At 43.2% G+C, this 14,578-nt stretch overlaps 1 protein-coding gene across 16 annotated transcripts in view; it reads left to right on the top strand.

Annotated features, from left to right (window-relative positions):
- Positions 1 to 13,521, top strand: part of SYNRG (synergin gamma) — an 85,773-nt gene extending 72,252 nt beyond the window's left edge. For 13 of the 16 annotated variants that reach the window (XM_019423998.2, XM_019424006.2, XM_019424003.2 and 10 more), the window contains 3 exons: positions 9,283 to 9,393; positions 9,751 to 9,786; positions 10,798 to 13,521. In XM_019423998.2, coding sequence (XP_019279543.2) covers positions 9,283 to 9,393; positions 9,751 to 9,786; positions 10,798 to 10,929 — 279 coding nt within the window. In that variant the 3' untranslated portion in view covers positions 10,930 to 13,521. The remainder of the gene's footprint in view (positions 1 to 9,282; positions 9,394 to 9,750; positions 9,787 to 10,797) is intronic. The other 3 variants (XM_019424011.2, XM_019424010.2, XM_019423999.2) reach the window with 1 other exon arrangement.
- Positions 13,522 to 14,578: the final 1,057 nt, after the last annotated feature.

The following is a 14,578-nucleotide window of genomic DNA, read 5'->3' as shown; positions in this document are numbered from 1 at the left end:
CAACTTGATAGAAAGAGTCAAGTTCTTTTCTGTACATTTCCTCCCTGTTGTTACAGCCCAGGACTAAAAACCAGCTTAAGGTTAGCCTCCCCTTTTCCATTTGGATTTTAAGATTCTTTGTTTTTTCTTTCTTTCTTTTTTTTTTTTTTATAATTAAAGCTTTTAATTTTTTTTCCTTGTACAATGCTTTGAAAACTAGATTTCTATACAGACCCTCAAATCAGCCACCCATCTCTTCTCTTCTAGCGCTGGTAGAAAAAAAATGGCCACGATAGCAAAGCTTCTTTCTTTGCCATGAGCTCTTTGAAGAAAAATTATCACAAAAGACCCAGCGCACTAACCAAGCTCATTCATTATGTATTAATCCTTTTCAGTTTGGGGCAAAGGATAATTGAGGAGAATCCTGGCTTGAGTTGCTTGCTATCTTGTATTTCCTTCTTGAGGTAGCTGCTGCCACTGGGTGAGGTGGAAGCCAGTTTCATCCTTGTACAACTTCTTAGACATCCAAGCTCCCCACAGTGCCACCGCTGCTCATGAGAAAGGCTTGCCTTCTGGACTCTGCCCTTCCAGGCCTTCCTTCCTGCCTTCCTTCCTGTAGGAAAATGCAAAAAGCTCAGTTGTATCATTCAGTAAGTTTTGTTACTTAAATCATTCAGTGCACACCCCAAATAATAACCAACAATAACCAATGCCCCTATACAAGTTAGAGGATATCCCATCATTCCAGGTTTCCTTGTGCTCCTTCTTCGTCATCATTCCACTCTGAGGTGATCCCTATTCTGATTTTTTATACCAAGGGTTAGTTTTGTTCAGACCTTTTTAAAGAAACCATAGAGGGGCACCTGGCTGGCTCAGTCGTTAGAGCCTGCAACTCAATCTCGGGGTTGTAACTTTGAGCCCCGCATGGAGTATAGAGGTTACTTAAAGATAAAATCTTAAACAAACAAACAAACAAACATAGAATTTGCTTTTGTGATCTTGGAGAAAGCCTGTTGGGTCTGGTTACCCATCTAACCTGGGAAGTGTTGCCCTGTTCACATATGGTGATTTTAATCCCTCAGTAAATGGGAAGAGTTGCCAGGCATTCATGCCCTCTCATTCAAACTCCCCTAAGGAACTTTCATATCTAGCATCAGGGTCTAGCAAGTGATTTTACCTGACATTTTTTTAGACACTGGATTACAGTATAGAGATTAATTAGTCTGCAACTACACAACACAGGAATGCATTCAAATTGTATATGAACACCGCTGAGTATTCATTGTTGTATTTACCCATACGTTTCCAGCTATAAGTGCCTTTCTTCACCGAATTAGCTGTGACAGAAGAACAACCATTCTCTGCTCAGATATTATTCCTAATTATACCGTGTCATTTTCTCTTGATAACTGATAGGTCTTTGGTCTATAAAACTTACTTGAATTGCCTGCTGCTTGAAGAATAGCATATAGTCTCCAGAGGAAGTCTAAGTCTTGTCACAAAGAAGCTTTTACCCTAAAAATAGATAGATGTGTGAATGTAAATGACACAAACCAACATGTGTGGAGTTCACTTAGTTGCAGCAAAACTGTGCAAGCCCCAGGGACTCTGGGAGCCGAGAAGTCACTAGAGAGGGGTGTGGCTGATGTTGTGGTGGAAGCTTTTAACTCTTTATATCACTGCTTCGTTTTAGGTAGAATTGAAAGTTCCTTAATAAACGAAATTGCCAGTGCCAGGCTCTTTGATTCCAGTAATATAATAGTTTATTTGCACCTGAATCCTGCCGGGCATTGTGCCATATTCTTGACATTCATTCTCATTTAATCCTGGTAACAATCCTGTAAGGTCAGTAGTATAATCCCCATTTTTACGGGTGAAGAAATTGGGGCTCAGAGATGAAACTTGCCCGAAACTGACAGAGCAGGGATTTGAATGTGTATCGTAGTTTTAAAAGTCCATTTTTCTTATTGTGTCAGTGCCAGCTTCGAGGATGCTTTTCCTCCATGAAGACATCATGAAACTGTTCCCATCAAAAAGTGACCGCATTGCCTCTCTTCAGTGAAAAAGTCCTAGAATATTAGTGCTACATCACAGTAGTAATGCTTGGGCTAAGGAAAGCAAAGTACACAATCCTAAACTCCAAACTGTGGCTCCTTGATATTTATTGAAGCTAGAAGTTACAGTGCAAAGTTTCCTGCTTCCCTTTCCCTGCAGCACGCATGTCATCGTGGACCAAAACCCCCCCTTGTGGTACAAGTACATCTCCTCTGGGCACAGACTGAAGGTACTGGTTGTTTCTCGGGAGGTGGGAATCACCAGTTTCAGGGAGATGAGTGAATTGTTGCCTAAGGGTTGAAGTTCAGTAGGTTTGGAACAAAGAGAGATTCATCCCTGGAAAACAAAACTGATCCACTTTTGCCATATAAAATCTCCAAAAAGAGACTGCAATCTTCTTCTCCTGACCTCTAGTCGACTGAAAATCACACAGGCTTTGATGTCACTGTTATCCTCAGTATAATATAATCCTTTATTTCCTTTCTTTTTTGTTTTTTGTTTTTGTTTATTTATTTTGAGAGAGAGCACTCACAATTGGGTGAGGGGCAGAGAGGGAGGGAGAGGGAGAATCCCAAACAGGCTCCACGCTGGCAGCCCAGAGCTTGACATGGGGCTCGAACTCCCGAACCATGAGATCATGACCTGAGCCAAAATCCAAGAATCAGACACTTAACCTACTCAGTCACCCAGGCCCCCTGTACTTCCTTTCAACATGAAATAAACAGTGAGTTTCAGAGTATATACTTCGTGTTGCTGTGGCATTTTAGGAGATCAGTTTATTTTTAGTAATGATAACATTTTTGTCATCTTGACAGTGCCACACAATGTTTTAGAGACAGAATCTTTTTTTTTTTTAAGTTTATTTACTTAGAGAGAGGGTGTGTGTGCAGGGGAGGGGCAGGGGGAGAGAAAAAATCCCAAGCAGGCTCTGCACCACCAGCACAGAGCTCGATACAGGACTTGAACCCATGAACCATGAGAGCATGACCTGAGCTGAAATCCAGAGTTGGATGCTTAACCAACAGAGCCACCTAGGCACCCCGAGACAGAATCTTCATTGTGTTTCTGCATGGCTGTCCTCGTTGACAGAAGGTGATATGGTAGATGGAATAATGTGCCCCTCCCTCGCCAAAGATAACCATATCCTAATCCCTGGAACCTGAATTTGTTACCTTAGGTAGAAGGGACTTTACAGATGTGATGAAATTAAGGGTCTTTTGATAGGGGATTTATCCTGGATTATCTGGGTGGGCCCAGTGTCTCACAAAGAGGAAGGCAGGAGAGTGAACATGAGAAATAGAGATATGACAGAGCAAAGAGAAAGACTGGCACATTCTGCGCTATTGGCTTTGAAGATGGAAGGTGGGACCGTGATTCAAGGAATGTGCAGGTAGTCTCTAGAAGCTAGACAAGGTAAAGAAACAGATTCTCCCATAGAATTTCCAGAAAGTATGCTGTATTTCCAGCCCATTTTAGAATTTTGACCTGCAGAACTCTAGGAGAATGTGTTGTTTTAAGCTGCTAAATTTTTGCTACTTTGTTATAGCAGCTATAGGAAAAATTAGACAAAACATTGCAACTAAGAATCCAGATGGTTACAATCTAAACCAAAAGTCTAGATAGAATTGCTTGTGGAACCTGTGTCCAGATAGTTTTTTTGTATCAGATTAGGCTGGCTTATGCTGCAGTAACAACTCCCCCAACCCCGTTTTAGTGATGTAACACAGTAGAGCTGTATTGCTCCTGCTACATGTCCATCTCAAATTGGAGGGGTCTCTGTGGACGGGTCCTTCACTCAGGAACCTAGCTGACAAAGCCTCTACCACGTGCATCATAGCTGATTCCTGTGAGAGGGTCAAGGGAACATGACAAAGAGCACATCAGTTTTAAAGGCTTCCTCCCAGAAGTGCCACATGTGACTCACATGTGCAAATTATGCAGCTCTGCACAATTTAAGGGGATCGGAAAGGCCCATCCTACCATTTGTCCAGAAGAATTATAATGAGGATGTTTGTAAAGAACACTAATTACTACCAAATTCTTCTTCTTCAATAATGATTTTCTCGGACACTATTTTAGCAGCTTATTATTGGCTAAAGATTCAGGATTATGTATCCCAGTCTGACTCTGGGACTGAGTGTATGCAGGTCATTTGTAATACAACTACTTTTAGAAATCTTTACTAAATGCATAAAACACTTGCTAGCTGATGTAGATGATGTTCAATTTAAAATGGCCTGTAGAGGGCGTACCTTCTTAAAGAATTATGGCCGAGAATTGGTGTCACATTGTTACTGTGTACTATAGCAACCTCCCCCAACCCCCCTCCCCCCCGGGTTATGGCAGTGTATTTATAAAGGTTAATTTTTATCATTTCAAAGATTAATTTGACCACGGGATAGTTTATGCAGAGTCTTATGATTTTTATGGGAGATTACAAAATGACCTTTTCATTTGCTTTCCTTATGCCTTTGGTCAAACAGATACCTAAAGGGCTGGTATTGGATTGATTTCAAGATTCAGAGTTTTCCTAGATTCTAGTTATTTCTCAAATAGTCCTTATTCAGTAACATGACAAATATCTATAACGTAGGTTTATGGAAGTGCTGCTATGTTTTTAACCTCTTAAAAAAGCTTTTTAGATTTTGTCAAAGTGAGTAATTTTTATCATTTAGGGCATTTCAGAGCACTTTTTTTTTAATGTTTATTTTTGAGAAAGAGCGAGAGTGAGAGCGAGCACGAGCAAGCAGGGGAGGGGCAGAGAGAGATGGAGACACAGATCCGAACAGGCCCAGGCTCTGAGCTGTCAGCACAGAGCCCGACACAGGGCTCGAACTCACAAACCGCGAGATCATGACCTGAGCCAAAGTCAGACGCTTAACTGACTGAGCCACCCAGGCGTCCCTCAGAGCACTTTTTATATATCTCTGAAGGTCCCAACAGCAACTGAGGAAGGCAGGTAAGACAATGAAACTGTTAACCATTTAAAGGTGACAGAATGGGACAGCAAACAAATAATAGCACCAGCTGCCTCTAGGGTTGACCAGACTTGGTCATGATTGCACTAGAGAAGAAAAAAAGGGAAAAAGTGTGGGAGGTGGGTGGATTATCATCTGGATTGGTTAAGACCATGTAGATTCACTTCAAGGTCAGAGTCCTCATGCATATAGTTGAAACATCTGCCTCTTCTTTTCTTTGAGAACTGTCTGTCCTTCCTTCCCTAGGTGTGATCTGAATGCAGCTCAAGTTAGTTTAAGAAAGGTTTGTGGGGTGGGAGGTGGGGGGGGCACCAGGGTGGCTCAGTCTTTTGACATCCAGCTCTTGATTTCAGCTCAGGTCATGATCCCAGGGTCGTGGGTTCAAGCCCCAAGTGGGGCTCCACACTGAGTATGGAGCCTGCTTAAGATTCCCACCCCCTTTCTAAACAAACAAACAAACAAACAAGTAAACAATATCATCTGTTTCTTAAAAAAAAAAAAAAAAAAAAAAGGAAAGGTTTGTGGGCCTCATGCATGGTTTATTATTTCAAATTAGAAAGGGACAAACATCATATATAATGTATACACTTTTATAGGGAGAATCCCATTTTTTTCTCCTAGGGAAAAAATAATACAGTTTTTCAAATACAAAATAATAACTCCTCAGTGGTTCAGCCTCAACTAATTATAGAAAATGTGGCCATTATTTTGGCAGGAATTTGCCATCATCCTGGGTCACATCAGTATCCTTTAGGACAAACCAGCCAACATGCCAGGCTCTAAGATCCTTGACCTCTGGACTCCGGGACCCTTGTCTCCATGGCACTTCGGCCACCCACTCACGTGATCACATCACACCGCAGTACCTGTGCCCTCTTAATTCAGACCTGTTCTGAACCCAGATTGGTAACCCTCTAACTTGCTTATGCTTGGCTTACACTGCTTTTGTTTCAGGTCCTCAAGATAGGACAGTTGTTTGATCCTTTTACTTCGTTCCTACCGACTCCCATCCTCACTTCCTTTCTACCTGCTTAGTCCTTAGCAGTTCTTTGTGTCTGTCCTTGGACGACCCCTGATGCCAGTTTGCTTATTGCTGAGGGATTTTCTCAGAGCTGAAACTGGGACGGTCTTGAGCAAACTAGGAAGTTGGTCACCCTGGTCAGCATCCCTTCCCAGTGCCAGGTTCAGTGACCTCACATTGGTGCCTTGACATCAGCCATGGTGGGAGTATTTTTATACCATGGAAATCCGCAACTGCTACAGATCAGTGTTTAATTTGTTGTACTGTTGATTGTCTAGACTTATGAAGGTTATCGAGCAGATGTTAATAATGCAGATCAGACATCAAAGTATACTGTGTCTATAGCCATTGTATTGTGAATACATCACAAAGCTGAGGGAATGTTCTCCAGCATTTGAGAACAGTTACCCAATTCAACATAGTCACTCACGTATCTGACAGAGGGGGGACATTCTGAAATGTGCTGCCTCATTTCAGTCTTAGCCCTTCACTGAGAAACACCAGCCTGCACTTACAGCATACACACTCTGGTGAGAGCAAGCACAGGCTGACTGTGGATCCCAGGATTGGGCAGACATTTTCAGAGAAAGCATTGTGAGAATCAAAGGATTATATGGAATTTTCAGTAAAGATAATTGTATATTTATTATTTGTAAATTATGTGCTACTCAGTCTTTATATCAATAAGAATTTATAATAAGCTCATGTACGCGCGGTGTGTGTGTGTGTGTGTGTGTGTGTGTGTGTGTGTGTGTGTGTGTGTATTTGTATGTGTGCACGTTTCTTTCTCTTTGGAAAGTCTTTTTTTTTTTTTTTTTTTTTTTTTTTTTTTTTTGAAAGTGGAAGAAGGGGATGATTTTGCCCCCAAATTGTCCACAGGTCTTGCTAAACATCCTACAGTGCAGAGGACAGGCCCCACAACAAGGAATTATCCAGTTTAGAATGTCAATGGTGCCAAGTGTGAGAAGCCTCTGCTCTAGGGCATATATAAGCAAAACAAATTGGTTTCGGTACATCTAACACTTTGTACACTAAGAATGTAACTCTTCTGGGGCGCCTGGCTGGCTCCGTTGGTGGAACATGCAATTCTTGAAGTTGGGGTTGTGAGTTCCTTGAGCCCCGTGTTGAGTGTAGAGAGATTACTTAAAAAGAAAATCTTGAAAAAATATATACAGCTCTTCTGAAACTTTTTTTTCCTTTTTTTGTTTTTGTTTTGTAATTCAAGTGCTTTTCATAATTGAGGGATAACTTACAGTGAAATGCATAGATCTTAAATATATAGTTGGATCAGTTTTGACAAATGCATTTAGCCATGTAAGCCCACACCCCCAGCAATGTATGGAGTATTTTCATCACCTCCTAAAGTTCCCTCTTGTCCTGATCTGATTCCAGAAATAACCACCATTTTCCGTAGACTTCTGTCATCAGAGAGTTGCCTGTTCTAGAACTTTATATAAAATTAATATATATGTGCTTTTCTGTCTGGCTTCTTCACAAGTTTTAAAAATTCATCTAAAAAGAAAAAAATTCATTTAAAAACAAACAAAAAAAAAAGGCGCCCTGGCCAGCTCAGTTGGTAGAGCATGTGACTCTTGATCTTAAGGGGGTGAGTTCGAAACCCCACGTTGGGCATGGCACTTACTTAAGAAGGGGTGGGGGGAATTCATCTACATTTTTGCATGTATCAATTTGGTTCCTTTTATCAGTGAGTAATATTCCATTGTACTAATATACCATGAGTTTTTAACCCACTTTCTTATTTATAGATAGGTGCTATTTCCAGTTTGGCTTATGTGAATAGAGCTACCATGAGCACTTTTTGTGCAAACTTTTGTTAACATGTTTTCATTTCTCTTGGATAAATACCAAGGAGTGGAATTGCATATAAGTTCATATAGTAGATACATATTTTAAGAAATGAACAGCTTTCCACAGGTGCCTGGCTGGCTCCATTGGTAGAGCGTGTGACTCTTGATCTCGGGGCTGTGAGTTCAAGCCCCACAGTGGGCGTAGAGATTACTTAAATAAATAAAACTTTTAAAAATTAAAAAAAAAAACTGATAGCTTTCCAAAGTTGGGGGCTGCCCTCTTACCCCATATTCCACAGATTTGTTGTAAGGAAGAAATTAGATAATGCACCTGAAGAGCTTAGTGTGGTGCCTGGCAAGTAAGGGCTTCACTGATAATAGCTGTATGTGTATGTACTCTCTAGCTGATAATGCCTCATTCTTCCATCCTTGAGCAGTAGGCCCATGTACTGTCTTCCTGCTTCTCTGATGTCGGAACTTGGCTGTCCCCCACACAACTCCAACTCCGCTTAGACCAAACCGAACTCCTCCCAGCCCTCGGCCCCAAATGTGGGTCTCCTTTCGCATGCCTACTATGTCAAGCCCTCCCAGCTGCCTAAGCCTCACCCCTCCTTGCACATCCCACACATGACCCGGGCTTCTTCAGGTGGCCGGCCCCCACTGTTACTTCCCTAGTTCTAACTTTCCTCGCTGTCTCCTGGACCCCTTACAGTGGCGTTGTAACTGAGGTGCATGCCTTGAGGATTGCCATCCACAGTTCATTGCCCACACCTCACCCAGAGGGATCTGTCCGTGACACAATCCTGATCCTGTCCCGGTCCAGTCAGAACCCTTAATGGCTTCCCAAGATACAGTCTCTTCTAGTCCTTCCAAGACCTTCATGCTGGAGTTCCATCTCCTCCCTCCTTTCATAAGCACGGCTCCCACATGCTTATGAGTGTTCTTCCCACACTCTATCTTCTGCTTAGAGGCCTTGCCCTTGCCTGTGTTGCTTGTTCTACACAGAATAAATACCATCCCCTCCCTTACCTCGCCCTTCCCCGTCCCCTCACCTAGCATCTACCTGTCAAGACTCAGGATGTTTGTAAGTGCCAGGAAGCTTTTTCTGTCATCCAGCTCTTTTCCCCCTGGGTTGGAGTAAGTGCCGCCCAGCCCATGTGCTCTGGTGTAGTCCTTGTGGCCCTGTGCTGCCTGCTACCCGCCTGTCCCCACCCTCGACTGTGAGTTCTCAGAGGACGGTACCAGGTTTTGCTCATGCTAGTGTCCCGAGCACCTAGAACACAGCAACTCTCAGTAAATGTTTGGGAAATTGAACAATTGTATCGATGGTATTAGAAGTTACTTCACTTGCTGCTGGACCTACTGGGGATAAGTGATCAGGGAGTGAAGCCAGCAGCATTTGGAATTGCCGAGTCCTTACTCGTTTGTCTTGTCCTCCTAGCCCGATGAGAATTCACTGGATTTTTCCTCTTGTATGCTACGGCCTGGGATTAAAAATGCTCAGGAACTTGCCTGTGGGGTGTGCCTTTTAAATGTGGACTCCAGAAGCCGGGTGAGTGATACACCTTCCCCCTGCAGATGGCACAGCGCTTCCCTGACATGACCCCTGGGGATGACCCCATCCAGCCCACTTCACTGCAAGGTCTACGACCACAGGTGGGGATTTTTATAAAGCCTGACACGGAAGTCTGACATGGAAGTACATGTACTCTTACAAAAGGGCAGTAGGGGAAGCCATTGAGTGAATGGAGGTAGTTCCTCCCTCTCTAACAGAAAGCTGTCTGCACTGTGCCCCCGCCCTGTGCACAGTGGGGTGGTAGAGAGAGGTGAAGCCTGTAAGGCTTTGTTTGGGGGCAGGAGGCCCTGTCCTGGGAATTTTGTTGACCTTATGGTTTCAACGTTATTTCAGAAAGAAGAGAAGCCTGCAGAAGAACATCCCAAAAAAGTATGAACCAGTTATACACGATCTTAGCATCTCCATCTTAATTTTGAGTGTGGAAAGCCAATCAGATGATTCCACTGCCATCCTGAACTGTTGTGACCATGAATCCTTCCTTTACTGAGTCATGTCTGTTCCCATAGTGTTTGATTTGACCAGCTAGTGTGTCTGTGTGGGTCCACTTGTCTTGTTTGCATGCTCGTAGCTCTTGTAATTGGCTTCCGGTGTTACAAGTCATTTTTCCCTCTGTGATGAACAAGGTAACAGAATGAGCAACTTCTGGAAGACTGGAAGTTGTGACACGGAGCGAGATCAGAGAGCGTCACGATTTGGCAGTGATCAAAAACAAATTGGGGTTTAGAGTTCTGTGTTACTTGTTTACTTGTAGTGCTTTAGGACACCCTCCAGGGAACTGAGGTGAGGACTGACTGGCTGTGACTTACCTGTAAGCATTAGTCATCTGGAAGTAATTCTGACCTGTTCAATGTCTTTATTTTTACAAATCCTATACCTATTTGGACTTTTTAATTACGTGGATTCCGTTATCAGGTCCCAGTGGCATTCGACCCTGAGAGCTTTTAATCTTTTGTTTTTTTCCATGAGAGGACTGTAATCAGCCCCAGAAACGGAAGGGACTGTATGTATCATTCAATGCCAGCCTGAGGGCAGGGCTCCCTTCGGCACAACGAGGGATAAAAATCCTCCACAGCTATTTTAGTTCCCCGTAACATGAACACCCCCACACACAACCCCCTGTAGCCTCGGTCTGCCTTTGCTATGAACCATTTGGCCTTCTTTTGCTGAAACTGGGTTTAATGGTAAAGATTTTTTTATGCCTTTAATTAGCAGCAAAAAACTTTCTCACTTGAAGCCCTGTAGCCACCTGCTCAGCTTTTGTGTGTGTGCCAGTGTGGCCTCAGCCTCTGTGACCTGGCGAGGGATGCGTGCAGGGTGCCGACCAGCTCTTAGGTGCAGAAGCAGCCTGACTCGCCCCACATATCTGTTTATTTTTGGCAGGCATTCAACTCCGAAACGGACAGCTTCAAGCTGGCATATGGAGGACACCAGTATCACGCCAGCTGTGCCAACTTCTGGATCAACTGTGTTGAACCAAAACCTCCCGGCCTCATCCTGCCTGATTTGCTCTGAAAAGTACCTCTTTGAAGTACCTACTGGGTCTGTTTTCCCATCATACCCCAGGAGGAGACAGGGACCAATGAACAGAATGCAGGACTGCGCAGTTCGCTTCCACGAAGCTATAGGAGGAGTTCCCTGCACGGTCAGGGGCAAGAAAGAAGCTGCGAGCTCCAGTCGTTCCTGCAGACATTTGTCCCCTAGGTCCCACCGCAAGTCTTAGGGATTTGAGGTAAAATTGCCCTGCCCAAACTGCATGTGGCACCAGAAGTTTGCTAACTTCTCTCTAGTTCTGCTAAGATGTTTTAAAATATGGCACGGTTTTCTTTAAGGAATCATTTGCTGCTGCCGTATATTGAAACTGTGAAGAATTGACATTTTGACGTTTGAAGAAAAATAAATTGTAATAGGTTTGGAATTGGCAAGAACGTTTTGAGCCAGTGCTCGCTTCTATCTAGAACCCTGCTGTCCTGTGAAGTAGAATGCATTTACCCACATGTAGCTTGTTGATATCTGAAATGAATAAAAAGGGGACATTGTGACTAAACTGATGTTCTTTTTATCGAAAAACTTCTGCTCATCTCCATCAGACGATGGAAGTGGGTGAGGGCAGATTTACCGACTTTGTGGTCACAGCTGAACCAGTTCTTCTTTTGTTCATTTCTCAAACTATCAGCGTTCAAGAAGGTATTTTCTCAAAACACGCCTGGGCACTTTGCAATGGATTGAATGTTCATTTTGACAGAGGCCCAAATCTTTGTGTATCAGGATGAATAAACACCCTTCCCCTTTCGGAGCCTTCACTGAAAACTTTCTTTTACCTCAAAGACTGTGAACATGGTATTTTTGCAGACAAGTTTTGGAAAGGCAGCTGGATGAAACCTCTTGGCAGTGGCCTTTGTCCAAATGTCCAGAAATGACTGACTGCATAGGGACCAGTACTGCCTGACTTCACAGTATTATGTGAGAGATCTGAAAATTCATTCACAGTTGGAAGGTGGAGTTCCTGGCCTACTGAGGCAAACAGATGTATGTATATTTATGGTTGAGGTACATGACTTAGAAACAGTGGAAGCACAGTGTTCAAAAACTGCATGGAATTCTGGAAGGAAAAGGCTCATGCTTGCTATCTGGTGTAGGGAATTTGCCGCTTAGAACTGAATGCATAAAATCAGAAAAAAAAAAAAAAAAAAAAAAGCGAAGTGGCTAAGGACTGTGAAGCTGTGAAGCCCTGGGAAGAACAGGCCAACCTAGGACATACACGTCTCTGACTTGTAAATTCTGTGCTCTACAAGGAGATTTTGACTCTTGTGTTTCACAAGTTGTGTGACTTAGGCTCTCTGACCTCGAGTCAGTTTTTATTTGTGAACTGAACAAGGTCATTTTGGGTATAAAATTGCCGTTTTACATAATTAAGTAGGTGGTTTTCCCTTCCCGGCACTAAACTTGAGGGGATCCTGTTCTGTTCCCTCTTAGTGGTGTCTTCTCCAAGGAAGGTATAGGACGTTTTTGTTAAACAGCTGTTGATGAGGCTTCTGCTTTACCTTGCTGGGCCCCAGAATGCACAGGGAAGTGTTGACGAGGTAAATCTGCTTCTCATTTTCTCCAGACTCCCTTCCAGCTGGGTGACTGACACAGCCTGAGTTATTACCCTCAGGGCCTTTGTCCTCCACATGGCTACCTGACTTAGTACCCACAGCATCAGGCTGGGTCCTCAGGCTTCCCTGAGGCCTCTGTCTCCACTTCAGCCTGAGCAACACCTAGAGTTTCATCACGGCGCCAGGATTGAAGCGGGCCTCTGACCCGTCTGGTACATTCCATGGTAGAGCAGGATGACCGAATCTGCCTTTGTTTGCAGCTAAGAATGTCTCCCAGTTTGACAGGATTCACAGTGCTGAGAGTTTCTGGAAATGCCATATGGGCTATTATTCTGTCGCAATGGCCTGTGTCAATGACATTTTTAACGTGTGCTCACCTGCTAACCAGAATGGTTCCATTCCTAGAGAGGTTGCAGAGCGCAAGGATAATCACTGCCGGCCTCACCAGGTACGGCAGGTCTGGTCACTCCATGGGAGGCGCTAGAGGCATATACAGCAGACACCAACAAAAAGGCTTTGCTATGAAAAATACTGTTTAGTAGTGGAAATGTTCACTCACATACCACCAGTAAGGATTTCCAGAGTGTGGAACCATACCCTTGCACTTTCTTTACGTGTGCAAGTTTATTCAGACGACTCAACACTGCGCTCGTCTGCATCTCGGCTCTGACGCGCCAGAGTCCAGTGTCCTTGGAAACAGTAACCAAGGTTACTTCTTTCCCTACTGCTTGAGGTGCCGGCAGCTCCCACCCTGCTGCCTGAGTGGCGGTGAATAAGCGCTTTTCTCTTTTGGTATTGTGTTTTGCTTTTAGACGTTTTATGGCTTAGCGTGTAACTTAATTTTTGTCTGGACGTGCTCAATGTAGAGGCGGCACAGGGTATGTTATTATCCATGCCTTATTTGTCCTGTGACTACTAGTTAACACTCCAAATAGGTTGCATATTCTAAATTACTTGAATATTTTGTATGCATGTACCTATGTCTTGTTTCAAGATGCCTTCTACTTGCCTTTTGATAACTTGTGTGATCCTAAGCTTTGGTAAGATTATAGGGCCTCTACATTATAGAAACTTGAAATGCTTGCCCTGCACTGGGGATCACCACAGAAATTCCCCTAACAAACACCTTCTAGGTCACACGCCTTCCTTTTGTGACCAGCTAATAAACTCTGACATTGAGATTAGAAAGGTGTTAGGCTTCTTAAGTACTAAGAATGCTTAGTTACATCCCAGTAGTGGTGTTGGCCGGGATTTCTGCCGGAAATTTTCCTACCAAGAACATCTGTCACCCAGTGTTCTCTTACTGTAGTACAGTGGTTATTTTTGGACTCTTATCCAAAGACTACAGGACTTACAGTTTGCCTTCATACTAGAGAAGCCATAGCCTCCACAGCCACGAATTGCTTTGTTGTTCTTCTGACTGCTTTTCGATCATGTGCTAATTGATGCAGCATTCATTTATGGGTTCCTCTGATTTCCCAAACTATTAACCTCATTTTAATTTTCCTATTTAGACTGTAGTACATGTTTATAAAAGTGAATGACTGGGAAGAAACAAGGTAGAATTTGGATGAAACCACTGCCACGGACCAGATAAAAATCTAGAAAATATAATTTATATAAATACGTAACCACCGGCATTATATTTATGGCTTCTTGTCAAGACGGGCCAAAAACCTAGAAAATTATTCCACAGAGAAGCGAGCTACAACCTACGTGGCAAATGAAGAAAGATAAAGCAGCACTGTGACTGAGCAGGGGCAATCTGATGGTTCCCAATAGTTTTTGAGGAGTGTGGAATAGGGAAGAACTAATTAAACTTCTCCCAAGTCCCTGATGAGTTATGCTGTCATATTTATTAGGAGCAGTGAACCGGATGACATGGTTCCAAGTTTCAACAAAAGAAGTCATTGTTGTTTGATGGTCACTTCTGTGGAGGTTTGGTTTAGGACATTTTGTGTGGAGCAAAGGCATAGCTTTTGTTAAAAAACAATTTCTTTGATGGAGGACTCACTGCTTTAGTGCACTCCAGTTGCCAAAGACATCCGAAAACTGTATCTTTTATC

This window comes from Panthera pardus, unplaced genomic scaffold, assembly GCF_024362965.1.
Source record: "Panthera pardus isolate Hobbes unplaced genomic scaffold, ASM2436296v1 HiC_scaffold_3, whole genome shotgun sequence".
Lineage (NCBI taxonomy): Eukaryota > Metazoa > Chordata > Mammalia > Carnivora > Felidae > Panthera > Panthera pardus.
The sequence above is the reverse complement of the archived record's forward strand: the minus strand, read 5'-3'. Positions and strand labels throughout refer to the sequence as shown.